Below are 15,255 nucleotides of genomic sequence, written 5' to 3' on the forward strand. Positions count from 1 at the left end.
GTTTTCCCCCTAAGGGGGCTTCCAAAAGGGAAGTGTTTGGCATACGAAGGGGAAAGTCATTGTGACTGTTTCCTGTAAGTTTGAGACTTGTCCTCACCTCCTTTTGGGGTTGAGGTGCCCCACTGTCATTGTCTGTTAGAGCCTTGGGGTTGAGATCTGCCTCTTGGGTGTCTGTATCTGCCTCTCTGTGGCCTGTCTGACACTGGAAAGGACCAATTCTTTGTTGGCCAATTTCTGCTAAATCGAGGTGGCTGTACCTGTAAGAAATCCTTGACTGTTTGCATAGATTTAGCTTTATTATCCATTTTCTTTAACACCTCTTCTGCCTTAACACCAAACATGGTATCATGCTGTAAAGGAGCATCCAATAATTTTGCCTTAACATGATCAGGTAAACTCTGTTCTTTTAACCAAGCATGTCTTCAAATCACAGAACCTGTAACTGCGGCTCTACAAGAGGCCTCTAAAGAATCAAAACCACATTGCAGAGTATGTTTTCCCACCTGTTCAACTGCATACAATAAATCCTGCATTTCTTTACAATCAGGAACTTCTGAGCTTGCAAGCATTTTCTGTTTTAACTGAGCTGTTAAATATTGTTGGTACTTAAGCATGTGAAACTGGCAATTTAAAGCTCTTACTGCTAAAATTGCAGAAGTGTATACTTTCTTCCCCCATCTATCCAAAGCTCTGGAATCTCTGTCAGAGGGTGCTGGATTTTTTGCAATGGAAGCCTTAACCGCTTTTGGACAATGGGAAATAGTTTCTGGATCAGCAGAAGGGTTTTTATAAAGAAACTTGTGAGAGTCAGGGACTCTATAATATCTATCTGGCTTGGCTGGTGCAGGGGGCAAAGAATCAGGAGATAAGCTGGATTCAGAGAACACATCATCCACAATATCTAGCACAGGCAGAATAGCCAGGGGCCTGTGCTGAGGCAATAAAAGGAAATCCCTGAGCCTTTTCTTGGATTCTGAGTAATCCTGACTTTCCCAATGGATATGCTCCCTCATGGTATGTAAAGTTTCCCCAAAAGAATAATCCTCAGAAGGAGAGGCTGAAGGGATAGATTCTTCAGCATCAGAGTCCTCATAGGGGGGTAGAGAGTATCCCTGGTCTGAAGAGGAATCAGAGGAAATGGAAACCTGATCAGAGGGATCATAGTCTGTATCCTGCCTAGGCCTTTTCTCAGGAGGGAGATGGGAACCCCTGATTAGAGTAATGAGGTCTTCGTCCATTTTAAGCATCTGTTTCTTAGGCATGGAGCACCGTCCAGGAGAATGCTGTACTTGTTTCTTTGTCTTTAATGGTACTTTTGTCTTGGCTGTTGTTTTAATGGTAAGTTGTGAAGGTCTGAAAACACCCTCAGAAGCCGATGCCTGCTCAGCGGCTCCAGACCCATCTGAGAGATTAGTTTCCATAGGCCCAATACCTTGAGTTTCCAGAGGCCTAGTTGTCTCCACGTGGGAGTCAGAGGCGGCCTGTGGCTCTGAGGTAGCGGGTGTCAGGGGCTGAGAAAGCGCCTCACTGAGAACCGGTAAACCGGCGACTGGCCTAGAAGAGGTTTTGTAGTCGGTTTTGGACTTCGGCTGCCTGTCTTTATCCTTGTCCTTGCATTTTTTCGGTATTGCGGTCGTCGGTTGATCCGATGGCATAGTATAATTGAACCTTCGGCCAAAGTAGTGCAAAGCAAAATCAAAACGTCTTTTTATAGTGCGTTTGTTAAATCTAGCACAAAACCGACAACTAGTGACGTCGTGATCAGGGCCTAGGCATGGAATACAGTAAAAGTGGAAGTCCTTATGAGGTATTTGCTTCCCACAAGAAATACAATTATTAACTTATTCTGACATCGGTCTGAGGCAAGAAAAAAGTTTGCCCAATGGGGTACTTAGCTTTATTGAAGACTTCAGATCTGAAATTCGACTTCGAAAATCTCAGGAGTCAGCCGACCGACACTTGCAAACTGCTTCTGCTTCAGGCACCGCGCGGCAAGAAAGACTGAAGAAAATGGCGTCCTGTCCTGGCAGGAATTGAGCTTGAAGATGTACTTGGTAAGTCAAGGCTGTGTTCCACAAGGCCATGGCTAGTCTGCAAAGGAGGTAGGAGTGGGTACCCCCCTGCTTGTTTATGTACCACATAACTGTGGTGTTGTCCGTTTTTATCAGTAGTTGTCCTGGATGAAGGAAGTCCTTGAAGGCTGTCAGAGCATTCTGTACAGCTAGCATTTCTTTCTGGTTGATATGTAGATGCATTTGGTTTGGGCTCCATTTGCCCTGAATGCATCTCCCTGCCAGATGGGCCCCCCCCAAGCATAGTCTGATGCATCTGTAGTTAGGGTTTGGGTGGCGGGGGGTAGAACAAATGACAGTCCCTTGTTTTGGTGGCATGCCTCTGCCCACCAAAGAAACTCCTGTTGCAGGCAGGAAATGAGAGGAATCATTGTTTCCAAGCTGTGACAATGTTGACTCCATAAGCTTTTCAGGTACCAGTGAAGTTTCCTCATATGCAGTCTTGCATATGGAATTAGTAGAATGCAGGATGCCATGAACCCCAAAGCCTGCATAATTAGTCTTGCAAATAGCTGGGTTTTTGTTGCCACTTGTTTGAAATATGTTGTCAATTGAATTTGTTTGTCTGGTGTGAGGTAAGTCATCTGGGCAGTTGTATTCAAGCTTGCACCCAGGAATGTAATTATTTGAGAGGGTATCAGTTGTGATTTCTTTTCATTTAAGGTGTACCCTAGGCATGCTAGAAGCCTTTTTACAAATGCCAGATGTTGAAGAAGAGTGTCCTTGTCCTCTGCCTGAATGAGACAATTGTCCAGATATGGATACATTTGAATGTTTCTTTGTCTGCAAAATGCAATTACTGATGCCAAGCACTTTGTAAAACCCTGGGCGCAGTAGATAAGCCAAAGGGCAGTGCAGAGAATTGGTAATGCAAAAAGCCTGCTTAGAAGCGGAGGTATTTTCTGCAAGATTCCCTTATTGGGATATGCAGGTATGCCTCTTTTAAGTCTAGATTTACCAACCAAGCATTCTTGCCCTACATAGGCAGTAGCTGTTGTAAAGTCAGCATTTTGAATTTTGGAATGTCCAGGAATGTATTTAGAATGGATAAGTCCAGAATTGGACGCCTAGTTTTGTCTTTTCTGGGTACCAGGAAAAGTCTTGAATAAAATCCTTGTCCTTTTTCCTTTTCTGGCACTGGTTGAATAGCCCCCATATCCATGAGGGACATGATTTGTTTCTGGGACTCTGCCCACTGGTTTGGTGGCAGATCTGGCCATCCGTTTGGAATTGGAAATGTGTGGAAATGAAATCTGTGCCCCTGGGATACTATGTTTAATACCCACTTGTCCTGGGTAATTAAATGCCAGTTTTGAGCATGAAGTGCTAGTTTTCCCCCAAGGGGGCTGCCAAAAGATAAGTGCTTGGAGATGGCAAAGTCATTGAGACTGTTTACTGTAGGGTTGTGCTTTGTTACCTCCTGATTTGGAGGTGGAGGCACCCCATTGCTTTGACCTGTAATATCCTTGTGATTGAAATCTGGTGCCTTTGGATCATTTGGGTTTGTCCTGAGCGGCTCTGTTGGACACAGAAAGGACCAATTCTTAGTAGGCCAGTGTCTACTGAACCTGGGTGGCTGCACTTGCAAGAAAGCTTTTACAGTTTGCACAGATTTAGCTTTGTCTTCCATTTTCTTTAAAACCTCTTCTGCCTTATTACCAAACAGGCTTTCCTGCTGTACAGGGGCATCCAACAATTTAGCTTTAACATGATCAGGCAGACTTTGCACCTTGAGCCAGGCATGCCTTCTTATCACAGATCCAGTTACGGCGGCCCTGTAAGAGGCCTCCAAGGAATTATAACCACATTGCAAAGTATGCTTTCCAACCTGTTCTGCTGAATGCAATAAATCCTGTAACTCTATTTTCCACACAATCAGAAATCAACATAACTTTCTGTTTCAGTAAGCCCATGACATGCTGTTGATATTTAAGCATATGAAACTGGCAGTTTAAAGCCCTGATTGCCAAGGTTGTAGACGTATAAACCTTCTTTCCCCATCTATCCAGCACCCTGGAGTCTCTATCAGAAGGGGCAGGATTTTTGGCTGTAGAAGCCTTAACACCCTTGGGACCCTGTGAAATAGTTTCAGGGTCATCAGTAGGATTTTTGAAAAGAAATTTGAGGGAGTCAGGAACCCTGTAATATCTGTCTGGCTTACTAGGAGCCGGAGGCATGGAATCAGGAGCCATGCTTGATTCCGAGAACACATCATCAACAATGTCTAATACAGGAGGTATTGCCAAAGGCCTATGCTGAGGAAGAAGAAGAAAATCCCTAAGCCTCCTTTTGGATTCAGAGAAGTCCTGACTCTCCCAGTGAAAATGTTCCCTTAAAGTATGCAAAGTCTCTCCAAAAGAGTAATCCTCAGGAGGAGAAGCAGAAGGGATGGAATCCTCTGCATTAGAGTCCTCATAAGGTGGAATAGAAAATTCCTGATCAGAAGAGGAATCAGAAGAAATGGAAACCTGATATGAAGATTCATAATCAGTGCCTTGCCTAGGCCTCTTAGCAAGGGGGGGGGGGGGGTTGGGAACCCCTGATCAAGGTAATTAAATCCTCTGCCATTTTGATAATTTGTTTTTTAGGCATAGGGGCCTGAGCACGTGGCTCATGCGTCGGTTTCTTAGACATGGAAGTAGATTTTGGCCTTGTTTTTGATGATGGTGTCGGTTTAATATACAAATGTTGAGGCCTGAACACACCATCAGAAGTCGGTGTCTGCTCAGCGGCTCTGGACCCATCCAAGGGAGAGACATCCACGGTTTCAATACTTGCAGAATCTCGCGGCATACCGGACTCCGAATGGGTCCGAAATATCGGGCATCAGGGACTGCGAAAGCGCCTCACTGAGTACCAGCGAACCGGCGACTGGCTTAGGAGAAGCTTTGTCGTCAGTTTTGGATCTCGACGGTCTGTCTCTGTCTTTTTCCTTGCGTTTTTTGTGAATTCAGGTAGTCGGATTGCTAACCAATGACATTTCAGGATAGTTAAATCTTGAACCAAAATATTTTAAAGCAAAAATATGGAGACGCTTAATAGGATTGGTTAAATTTAGCACAAATCCGACAGCAAGGCACGTTGTGATCAGGGCCTAGGCAAGGAATACAGTACAAATGAAAATCCTTATGAGGTATTTGCTTCCCACAAGTAATGCAATTATTAACTTTTACTGACCAATAAGGAGCAAGAAAAAGATTCCCCAACTTTAGTTTGAAGACTTTGGTTCTGAAACTCGAAAGTGAAAATTTCAGGAGTCGGACAACTGGCACTTGCGAACTGCTCCTGCTTCGGGCACCACGTGGCAAGAAAGACTGATTAAAATGGCATCGGCTGCATGTTTTATACCCCTGACGACCTGACGTCATGGAAGAGGAGACAGCAACTGATGCAGGACCCAAGACTTTGTTATTCAGGCTGAGTGAGGGTAACCTGCCAGCAGATTACCTAAATGTAATGACTACAACAGTGAAACATGAAGAACATTGGGGTTTCTCTCTACATATGCCCTACCACCTCCTGCACATGCTTGTTAGCATTACAGGGGCTGACATGTAATGTACATCCACACTTCCACATATTAACACTTCAGGTGGCTCCATTCCCTTTAAGATAAGCACTCCCATGTGATCCTTGGTCTGCACCAGGGATTCTAATGTACTGTTTGGCGCTCCCTCCAAAAACAGCTGAGAAGGCTAGCCTAAGCCTTGTCATTCTTCTCTTCCAACATATGCCAAAGTCACTTACCAAACTCAAATCACCTGGGTCTTAGTCAAGGTTTCATCACACACCCTCCAAGAAAAAGTGAATACTCAGTTTGAAAAACAGTCCTCTTCTCCACTGCTGTGTGTCCCATTTCTAAATGTCGGTTTGTAGAACTACTGAATCAAAATATTTCACTTAGTTGATCAGAATTATGGTGAACAGACATTTTTCAAAATGACTTGCTGCACAAGGGTGAATCCTATGTTACATATACACAAAATAGCAGGGTATTAGCGGGTTTGACCAATACTCTACGGTTACTATGTATTAAGGCCGATATTTTACTTTACTGGCTCACCCGGAGTTTCGCGCAGGAGTCGGCATGCCGTGGATGATTGACGACCAAACCTACATATGAAATGAGGCATGATTGACATGCCATTCATATTAGCCGGTGACATCATACATACAATCTGTATGGATAGAAATCAATGTTTCATTTTTGTAATGTTTATACTCTATTTTATACTCTACTACATTTTAAAATAGCATTTTTTCATGGGGTGTGTGACTCGAAGTGATGGCGCTTTTTAGTGGTGGGACCAAGTCACTAAGGCTTGATCTACACATAGTTAGAACTGGAGGTGCAAAAGAAAAGTGGGGCAATGTCGTCTGGTGTAGATTAAAGCTTTTAGGGTGAAATGACATATGAATGTTTTAAAACAGGAAAATTCATTCCAGATAGAACTGTAAGCTTTTTTCTAACTCTGCCACAGGTGGTGATGTCTTGTTCCTTTTCTGTCCAGTTCGGGTACTCTTCCCTCATTTTTTCTCTTTTCCCAAGGAATGAATTCTGCTTTATTGTACAGTGGAATCTGATGGTTGTTGTGAAGTTACTTTTTAGTTCATTCATTCATAGTTCAACACTTTCTGAAACTTAGTTCATTAGAAGAGTTGTTGATGTGCAACTTCTGAGTGTTTTTTTAGGATCTGAAAATATTCCGTTTGTGTGATTTTTTTATAATCAAATCAAATTTCCGTTTTCAGGAGCATAGTTAAAAAAAGTTGCACGGGCTTGCTCATGATGACTGTGGGATTCAGACATACTTCTGCAGGTTGAAGCTAGATTGGAGCAATGTTTTGAATGATTAAAAGTCTACCTTATGTGGTGTCTTTCTACCTTGGTTAATGCACTGAAATCATATGGGAAAATAAAGCTCAGCAAGAACGTATGCACATAAAATCGGTATGTCATCATGTAATCATGCTTTCGGAATGGTTTTGGTTTTGTTTTATATTACATTATATTGTACAATTTTATGAAGAGAGATATTAACAGAAAAAATGTGTTCAACAATTACAATGGCATTTATCAGAAATGGGCAACCTGGTTTTGACAACGTAATAATACATGATAAATATTTATTACTGTTGCAGACAGTCTGCTTAAGTATTCAATGCTTAACTGTGACATCAAACACGATGGGCGGGGTTTGGGCGGTGCTTGCTACTGCGCATCTGGTGAGCCAGTAAAGTAAAATATCTCAGTACTAAGCTTATGCAATGTATCTTCAAGAAAATGTCTGAAAAGAACAAAGATAGTGGGAGCAAATAACTCAAGCAGGGAGGTAAGAATGGGATGAGGCCAGGAAGACATTTGGATTGCAGGCTAAAGACTGCCTTCCCTACCAGGACTTGAAAGAGTATGGGCAAAGAGAAAGGGATAGGGGAATTTTAAGTGAACGACCTGCTCTAGTAGAGCTTTTAGCTGAATCTAGAAAAAAAGCAGTCATTTAAAAAGGGGTAATTAGTAGGGCATATAAAATACTGCAGGGTAACTTAAAGAATCAATCAAAGGAGGTTAGAAAAGATGGAGGAGAGAGACTGGAATAGTAAATTACATGAAAACAATGGGAAGACACATGAATGGGTCTCAAGTATGCTACCAAGTCCAGAAGGTTTAGGATCTTTGCTTGGAAGTGTTTGCATAGGTATTTTTATACCCAAGCAGACTTCAAAAATGTTTCTATCGGGTCGACAGCAAATGTTGGGAGGTGTGATGGAGATGAAAGAATGTAACTGCTAACATATGTTTTGGGAATGTAATGAGTTAGCAGATTTTAAAAATTCCCTACAGAGAACTCTATCAGAAATATCTGGTTAACAAATGGCTGTAACAAAATGATTCTTTTGAGGTGGGATACATGATCTGAATTGCCTAGACATAGCTAGGTATTAAGTTTAATTCTATTGGCTGCAAAAAAAAGCAATTACTAGAAAATGGAAATCAAAATCTACACCAAATGCATTTGAGGTACTGAATATTATAGGAGAGATAAAAAGAACTGAAGTGGGATCTTTAGAAAAGTGAAGGAGCAAGTTAAATAGAAGTAAATGGAAACTGGGGGAACAATATATGCATAACAATTTTCAGGAAGAGGACTGAGGTTTAAGAGGGGGCATGAAATCAGCAATTTTTTGAAATGCAGAACTGATGACAGTAGCAAAGAAAATATATGCGATATATATTGTATGTAAATGGAAAAAAATTTTTTTTCTTTTCTGTTAATGTATGTTTGCCTTTGTTTTAAGTGGTAACTTAATAAACATGTTTAAAAAAAAAAGAATGTCTGAAAAATACTACCGAGCACATTGTCTGTACTACTCCTACTGCTGGCTCCTACTGCTATTACTACTACACCTCCTACTGCTAATATTACTACTGTTACTACTACTGCTACTACTACTGCTATTACTCCTACTGTTACAACTACTATTGCTACTACTCCTAGTACTACTGCTGTTCTTCTTCTTCTTCTTCTTCTTTCGGCTTTTCCCGGTTAGGGGTCGCCACAGTGGATCACCTGTCCGCTCATGATTGGCAGTGAAGTTTTACGGTGTCAAGTTGCCAGCCAGGTACAGGTACACAACTTTCCACAGAAGGCACACACACGCACGCACACACTCATGCCTAGGGACAATTTAGAGTGTCCAATCCACCTACAGCATGTCTCTGGGATGTGGGAGGAAATCGAAGCACCTGGAGGAAACCCATGCGACCACAGGGAGGACATACAGACTCCGCACAGAAGGCACCCCGGCCAAGGATCGAACTGGAGGATCTCTTGCTGTAAGGCAGCTATTATTACTGCTGTTACTATTACTAATACTACTACTGTTGCTACTGCTCCTGCTACTACTGTTATCACTACTATTGCTACTACTAGTACTACTGCTTTCTCTTGCTCTTCTGTACCTAAAAGGAATGTCGACTGGGTTGTAACATCCATAAGAAAAACATGGTAGAAGACAAGGCATGATTCCCACTTGAGAAATTCTTATGAAAAAGGGAAGTTTGAGACTGTTTGATAAACAGATTCCTACACTTTTTTCATGAAATACTTTGGTTAACAGCTAGAAAAAAGTTAAAGTTTTGGTAAAAAAGTGGAAAACAAAGATCTCCCCCAATGTTCCTCTTAAATGCACACCAGGAAATAACTATGCAGCAAGCAATTTTGGTGAGATCTATTTGAGACCTTCTCTGAAAACTCCAGACAACAAATACTAGAGTCTACACAGTAAACAGTCTCCCAGCTAAGATATTCTCTTTCCATCAGGGTCCACTCCTTGCATTCCATATACCATCAGAAAAGAACGGTATATATATATATATATATATATATATATGTGTGTCTGTGTGTGTATGTACATATATGTATAGAGAGAGAGAGCATGTTAAAAGCCCAGCCCCTCACCCCCACAAAATAAAACAATAAAACACTCTACAGTTAAAAATAATTAGTTTCATAATTAAGAGAAATTAACAACAGACTTCCATAGCCTGCCTACAGGCCCTGAGCACCTGTATACAATGTTTTACTACAAAAATGGATACTCACGTTTACACTTGTCAGCTGGATTAGATGCCAAGGCACTTCCATAAAAGCCTTCTTTACATCTGTCACAGTAGAAACCTGCTGTGTTGTAGATGCATTTCAAGCATTCACCCGTTGTCCTATCACAGTTTCCCACAGCATTTGGGTCAATGTTGTCATTGCACTGGCAAAGCCTACAGCGCCTAATTGGGCCATTACTGCCAAGAGGGTCACCAAAGTACCCATCGTCACAGAGTTCACAGCGCTTACCTGTAGAAAGAAACATTTAACATTACACATTGATTCATATTTTTGTTACATTCCAGAGTAGACCAAATACACCATACACACTAACACACACATTTAAGTACATTTATTTATTCTACTTCACTTATTTCAGATTGTTAACCAGGTGAATGAGCTGGCCATGACCCAAGGCAGCAATGGTTACAAATAATATTGTATTTAAACTAAAGACAGTAAATACAATAAAATGTTATTATATCAAGATAAACTGAAACATACAGTAATGACACACAAAACCAAAATATAAAGGTTAGTTATTGCTACCATGTAGTTATACAAACTAAAGCAGCAAAAGCAGAACATGAAAGAACAAGGAGACAGGAAATAATGCAAATTTTGAAGATGTGGTTACAGAGAACAACATTATACCTGAGAGGAGTAACTAACCTTTATCTATATAGCATGAACAGTGAATGCTTACATGTTGTATAACCCATGATCGAAACTGGGAAAGATCCTTAGCTTAGGCAGTGAATTCCATGAGTCTCAGGCAATTTTATCGAAAGATTTTGCATCTATATTAAGGTAAAAGAAAAGGGGTAAACTTGTCCTATTCCCACCTGACTACTGAGAGAGTAGTTGAGCAAGTGAAAAATGAGTGAAGTGGATGGCACTGGGGCTGAATAATTATTTCAAAAGTGAAGGAACACAGAAGGAAAGTATATCCAGCTGTGAAAGGCAGCCAGGAAACTCTCAATAGAACAAATAGATCTACAGAGTCTTTTTCACTGACTGCCTTGCAATGGTATTCCTAAATCTTAAACAGTCTCTGGTGGAGCATCTATTACTTTTCAAGTTCATATGCCACAGTCTTCTCCATACATACCCATGACGTTAATTCAATGTAAAATCATAACTTTGCTAAAGTGTTTTGGGAGCTTTTCTCCCCAGGCCTCCGCTGAAAATGGACACATGCCCAGTCGGACTTCCCCAGTAAACAAATGTCAAATAAATAAAATCTAACCATACCTTTTTTTTTTTAATCAAATGTGTGTGTGTGGCTAAATAATTTACAGCTATTGTCTTTGTTTTATCTTCATTTTGTATCCCCAAAAGACTTGGAACCGTCTCAGAATGTTCTACAACATTGAAATAACCTTTTCTGGATTTAACTTCTGCAAAATAATATCTTCTGCAAATAAAGCCAACCTTTTCTTGATTACCATACCAACTATATCCTTGAATTTCTGAGTCCCTTATTTTCTTTGACAATGATTCCAAATTTAAAGCAAATAAAGTGGAAAGATGACACCCCTATCTGGCTCCTCTTTTCAAACAGAACTACTCAGACAGGAAAACTCAACTTTAATTTTCACCTGTGATCCCTTAGATATCCTCCTAATTAACCTTATTAATGTGTCAGGGAATGCCAGTGCTTCCATTTCCCTTATCATAAAATTCCAGCTTACTCCATCGAATATTTTCTTTGTATCAAGACCCACCCAACAGTGGTATTTTCTTACATTGTGCTTCCCTTTGGAACATTACTGTTCTATTAATGTTGCCAAATGCTTGCTCCCATCCTCAAAAAATACACTGATCCAAATTTATCAATTTTGACATCACATCTGCCATTTTTAGCCATTATACACGTATGCACTTTATAATCACAATTTATAATCAAAATGGGCCTATATGAAGTTGGATCTGATGGGTTTTTACCGTTTTTAGGTATTACAACCACCACAGCTTTCTTCTAGGATGTTTGTGCTTCTCCTTTTTAAACACTGTTAAACAAAACCTTCCAGATCATTATCACTTTCTTCCCGCCTTGCTTTTCTTAAGTTCCATTGTAGCAGTTAAGGTGAAATATAAATATATTGCCAGCAAAATCCTGCTCCCTTGCCACTAGCCCCTTACTATTACAAAGCTACAATTTATCATCTTTTTTTCCCCTCTTCTATCAGTAGCCCGTACTTCAGAGAAGTAGATACCAAACAGGAGAGGACCCAGGACTGAACCCTGTGGTACTCCACTTGTCACTGGTCTGAAGTCGGATTTGGAGTCTGCTCCTTTCACAGTGTGGGCTCTGTCAGTGAGCCAGTTGGCAACCCATCTTGTGACATAGGGATTTATACCTAGTTTAGTGAGTTTATCTATAATTCCAGAGTGGGGGATGGTGTTGAAAGCCTTGGCAAGATCTAGATAGGCTGTGTGAACCACCTTACCCTTGTCTACGGCTTTGGTGCTGCTTCAAAGAAGTCTATCATGTTTAGGAGACATGATCTGCCTTTTACAAACTCGAACTGCGGTGGGGTCCAGAGTTTGGAGATTACTAATGTCTTTGTTTATAAATTCCATGATGATAAGTTCCATGGCCTTGCAGACCAGGCTCGTCAGGCTAATTAGGCGGCAGTTCCCAGGGTCCGTGATGGCTCCCCCCTTGTGGAGTGGGATAACTGTCGCTGTGCGCCATTCAGCAGGCACAAAGCCTGAGGTGAGGTTATGATTGAACATGGTACTTAGATGGGGTGCCAGTTTGTTCTGTAGTTCGTGTAGAACGCAGCCTGGGATGTTGTCTGGTCCCATGGATGCTGTGTTCTTGGCTTTGAAGAGTGTGGTTTTTACCTGTACAACCGTAATTACAGGAACTTTGCATTCTTCCGATACAGAGATGGGCTCTTTAGGGGGGTAAAGTTAGCAGTGAACCTATCTGCCAGGATGTTGACAATATCAGTTGGGCCTGTATATTTAGTGCCATTGTGCTGTAACTCAGAGCAGATCTGAGTGTTGCCATTGAGACTCTTGACATAGCTATAGAATGCTTTGTGGTTATCTTTAGAATAAGTGGTGATTTTGTTTTCATAACTAGCTTTGGAGGATTTTATCAGGGATTGCAGCTTCTTACTGAGGCTGACCAGAGAGCTCCTCCACTCATGGGATTTTACTCTCTTTTACAACAGTTTCTTCCTTCTGTTGTACAGTTTGTTTATGGTAGGGGACCACCAGACTGGCTTCCTTTTTTTGGAGTATAGCGTCTTGGTTCTGTTTGGGATAGCATGATCCATGCACTCATGTAAGTGCTTATAAAGTGCAATTGTGTAGGATTCAGTAGTCGTAACGTTATTATCCATCTGCATGAGTGTCATGAAGTTCACCACTTCTGTCTTAAGAAGCATGAAGTTGGCTTTGGAGAAATTTTTTACCATGGTTTCCTTAATGGTCGGTGGGGGCAGGATGTGGATATCTAGGGTAATTAGCTTATGGTCGGATCGGACCAATGAGGCATTGACTTCAGGTGTGGAACACCAGTCACTCATGTTGGTAATGACTAGATCTAGGATATTGTTGCCCCTGGTGGGGGTGTGGATAAGTTGATCCAGGGCATTGGAGTTTATGAATTCCAGAAAGCGTTGAGCGAAGGAGTTGGTACAGGAGTAGTTTTCCCTGTTAATGGTGGGGTAGTTGAAATCGCCCATTATTAGGGTGTTTGGTTGAACCCTAATATTTTCCAGTACATCAAGAAAAGAGGAGTGGGAATCCTGGGGCATGGTGGGTGATCTGTAGCAAGCTACAATTTGGATTGCAGTTTTGCCCAGAGTTAGTTGCACTTGGATAACCTCGGCTGCATTATGCTGAGCAACTAGCCTGGAGGTGTGGATATCCTTAATGAATATGGACACACCTTCGCCTTTGGTGTTCCGGTCCAGGTTACATGGCCAAAAAGTGTGGTATGAGTTATAGCTTGGTAGTGCAGGGGTACTCTCTGGAGACTTGAACCAGGTCTCAGTCACTGCACAGATATCGATGTTCTCCATTTTAAGGAGTGCCTCGAGTGAGTGCATTTTGAGATTTAGACTTCTAGCATTGAGTAGCATCACCCTCAGTTTTTGCTTGCCTGTTCACGCTACGGTGGTGAATTTGTCATTTGAACCTTGCCTAAAAAAGGCACTATAGGGGCGGCAAGAACCTTAGCCAGTATCCGGAATCCCAGGGGTGACAGCTGCAGGCCATCTCTGACAAAGCATCGTGGTCTGTCAACCATGTCATCCCAGGCAGACAGATACTGGATCCCTTTAGAATGGCACCAGAAGCTTAGCCAATTGTTAAAGTCAATCATTTTGTCCTTGTACTGCGGCATCGTTCTGGGTGATGGCAGAATGCTACTCAGGGCTATGGTCTTACCTGCCTGGGCTACAAGATCGGAGAGCTCTTCCAGGTCTCTTTTCATGTAGTCCAGGGAGGCACGTCTCAGGTCGTTCACACCAACATAGACAATGACAGAGTCATATTTGTACTTGTTGTGGAGTGACCTGAGTGCATGGGTTATGTGGCGGATCCTGACACCCGACAGGCAGCTGACAGTAACCTTCTCCTTGTTTAGCCTGGTGAGTGGGACATCAGTGTGCCTGACTATAGAGTCATCTATAACTAGTGTGTTGGGTACGTTGTTTTGCCTTATTGGCTGTGGTTGAGTGGCACACTGACTCTGCACGCTATGTGTCATTTGGGTTGTGTTGGGGGGTGGAGGTTATTTGCATTTCTGCTTTGGAGGTCTCTGTTGCTTGAGCAGATTATTACGGAGAGCCTCCGTGAATGTTTTTGTGTTTTTATGTGTGGATTTTGGTGGTGTAGATTTAGTGAAACTATGTGATGAGTGTGGTGTGGTGCAAGTGTTTACCTTCTTGACTGTCAAGTTCAGTCTTGACTGGAGGGAGCTTTACCTCCAGTTTGGCTAGATAAGTGCATCTCTCACAGGTTGTACTGTTGAGTGGTAGGAGGAGAGGGTTGTCTGTGTACGTGAGGCAATTTCTACATTGCCCCAAGGTGCCCAGATTCATCAGATAGACAGGAGAGAACACTGGGAGCTGACCCTTGGACATACCTGAATAAAAAACTATTTTCCTCTAGATAAGTGAGGAAAGTGAGTACAAGAGCTGATTTTCCTCTAAGCAAGTGAGGAAAGTAAGTACCAAAACTGTTTTCCTCTAGGTAATGAGGAAGGTTGAGTGCTGTAGTAATTAGTAGGTTATTTAGTGCTTACAAGTTCTGAACAAGTGCTTATCACGAATAAGAAAATTCAAGTGCTAAAATTAAGAATCTGTATCTGGACTAAACTAGTTAGAGGAAAGGGGGAAACAAGTGCAAATACGGACTTTAAAATCAGAAGAGAGATGGAAAAACTGCCCAAATGGCCAATAACTACAATTTCTGGGCCAGAACCACTCCTTATGTGGTAGATAGGTTACCTAGTGCTTACCACTCCCACTGATACGCTAGAAGGCTTCCCTCCAACACAGAAAGCTTGGGGGAGGGCTCAGAAGCTTACATACAGTCCTAGATACAGCAAATCTGAA

At 41.8% G+C, this 15,255-nt stretch overlaps 1 protein-coding gene across 1 annotated transcript in view; it reads right to left on the minus strand.

Annotated features, from left to right (window-relative positions):
- The window catches only part of LAMC1 (laminin subunit gamma 1), a gene marked incomplete in the record, with an annotated part of 2,174,645 nt that overhangs the window by 499,798 nt on the left and 1,659,592 nt on the right, over positions 1-15,255 (minus strand). Inside the window, 1 exon segment of the mRNA XM_044085382.1 lies at positions 9,677-9,922. Coding sequence (XP_043941317.1) covers positions 9,677-9,922 — 246 coding nt within the window.

Source organism: Protopterus annectens, chromosome 10.part0 (genome assembly GCF_019279795.1).
Source record: "Protopterus annectens isolate FY-2018-M chromosome 10.part0, PAN1.0, whole genome shotgun sequence".
Lineage (NCBI taxonomy): Eukaryota > Metazoa > Chordata > Ceratodontiformes > Protopteridae > Protopterus > Protopterus annectens.